General features: G+C 67.7%; 1 protein-coding gene across 1 annotated transcript in view; it reads right to left on the minus strand.

Annotated features, from left to right (window-relative positions):
* Positions 1 to 1399: 1399 nt before the first annotated feature.
* EPS8L2 (EPS8-like 2) overlaps positions 1400 to 1518 on the minus strand; it is a 15518-nt gene continuing 15399 nt past the window's right edge. The window contains exon 6 of the mRNA XM_014534004.1: positions 1400 to 1483. Coding sequence (XP_014389490.1) covers positions 1400 to 1483 — 84 coding nt within the window. The remainder of the gene's footprint in view (positions 1484 to 1518) is intronic.

Raw genomic sequence — 1518 nt, forward strand, 5'->3', positions numbered from 1 at the left:
GTCAGGAGCCTCGCGGGGCAGAGTGCAGCCCTCTGCACGGACGCTATCCCGGCTGCCCCACCTTCAGCCCCTCCCTCCCCTACCCCCACCGCACCCTCAGCTCAGCTTCCTGGCTCCTCTGACTCACGCCCCCGCCCTCCCCACCCACCTGAGCTCTGGCAACCCCACCGCTCGCACTGGTCTTGGGTGACAGTCTTCAGGCCTCTGGGCAGGGCCCCTCTCAACCTCTCACCTCCCAGGCGTGTCCCCCGGGCCCCTCTTGGATAGTGTGCAGGGGAGGGGCTCCCAGGGCTCCCCACCAGGGTCAGGGTGAGCGGCCTGATTTGGGGCCTCCATGGCCCGCCTGGCCACAGCCTGCCCCTGCCCGCTGGCTCTTACGAAGGTGCAACTTCACGCACCCTGACCCACAGCGACCCCCCACCTCCAGGAGACAGACGCGGGGCCTCGAGGAGAAAACCGGTTTAATGTCAGGGCCTCGGAGTGTGGCTCTCAGTTCTGGGGTGTGGTCTGCAGAGCCCAGGGCTCAGGCCTCCAGGCCCCTGTACAGCACGCAGGGCGAGGCTGGCCCGAGACTGGCCGGAGAAGTTCCTTTCTTGGGCTCTGCTTCAGGGATGGGGTGGGGGTGTGGGCAGTGGGGGTGTGGGCAGTGGGGGTGCGGGCAGTGGGGGCAGGTGGGATGTCCAAGGCCAGTGCTTGGGTGAGTCCAGTCCACACCTGCTTCTTGAAAAGGTGCAGGGAGTACAGCACCACCACCACCACCCCCCAGCCACCCGGGAGCAGAGCACAGGTGGGCGCTGTGGGCACTATCTGGGGCCGGCAGGGTGGCTGGGTGGCTGCCCTTCTGGCCCACAGCCAGCGGTGGGGGGGGGGGGCTGGGGTGTGGTCTGCAGAGCCCAGGGCTCAGGCCTCCAGGCCCCTGTACAGCACGCAGGGCGAGGCTGGCCCGAGACTGGCCGGAGAAGTTCCTTTCTTGGGCTCTGCTTCAGGGATGGGGTGGGGGTGTGGGCAGTGGGGGTGTGGGCAGTGGGGTTGTGGAGCAGTCATGGGAGTGGGACGGGGCAGAGTCCCAGTCCCAGGGACCCCTGTGGATGGAGGAGGCCAGAGGCGAGGGGGCTTCTGTGCCTCGGGGGGAGGTGTGGGGAGAGCTGGGAGGGCTGGCACCTCCAGGCGGCAAGTTTGGCTGAGGTGGGCCTTGGGCAGGGCTGCGTGTGGCGGGGCGTTGCTGAGCCCAAGGACAGGCCATGGGCAGGAGGCAGGTGAGCTGGCCCCGCCAGGTGCAGGCCCCGCCAGCAGCGCACGCCCTCTGTGTCCATGGTACCACATACATACACATACAAAAATAATACTCCACGCACGGGTGGGGGCCGTGCCCGCCCGCAGCGGGTGCTCCCAGCCAGGCCTAGCTGTCGCCCTCCAGCCTCTTCTGGTTCTTGGAATGAAACTTGCTCATGAGTTCCTCCAGCTCCGACCCTCCTTGCTGCTTCTAGGGCAGGCAGGGGGCAGCCTCAGCCTCGGACT

Source organism: Myotis brandtii, unplaced genomic scaffold (genome assembly GCF_000412655.1).
Source record: "Myotis brandtii unplaced genomic scaffold, ASM41265v1 scaffold1236, whole genome shotgun sequence".
In the NCBI taxonomy this organism is placed as follows: Eukaryota; Metazoa; Chordata; class Mammalia; order Chiroptera; family Vespertilionidae; genus Myotis; species Myotis brandtii.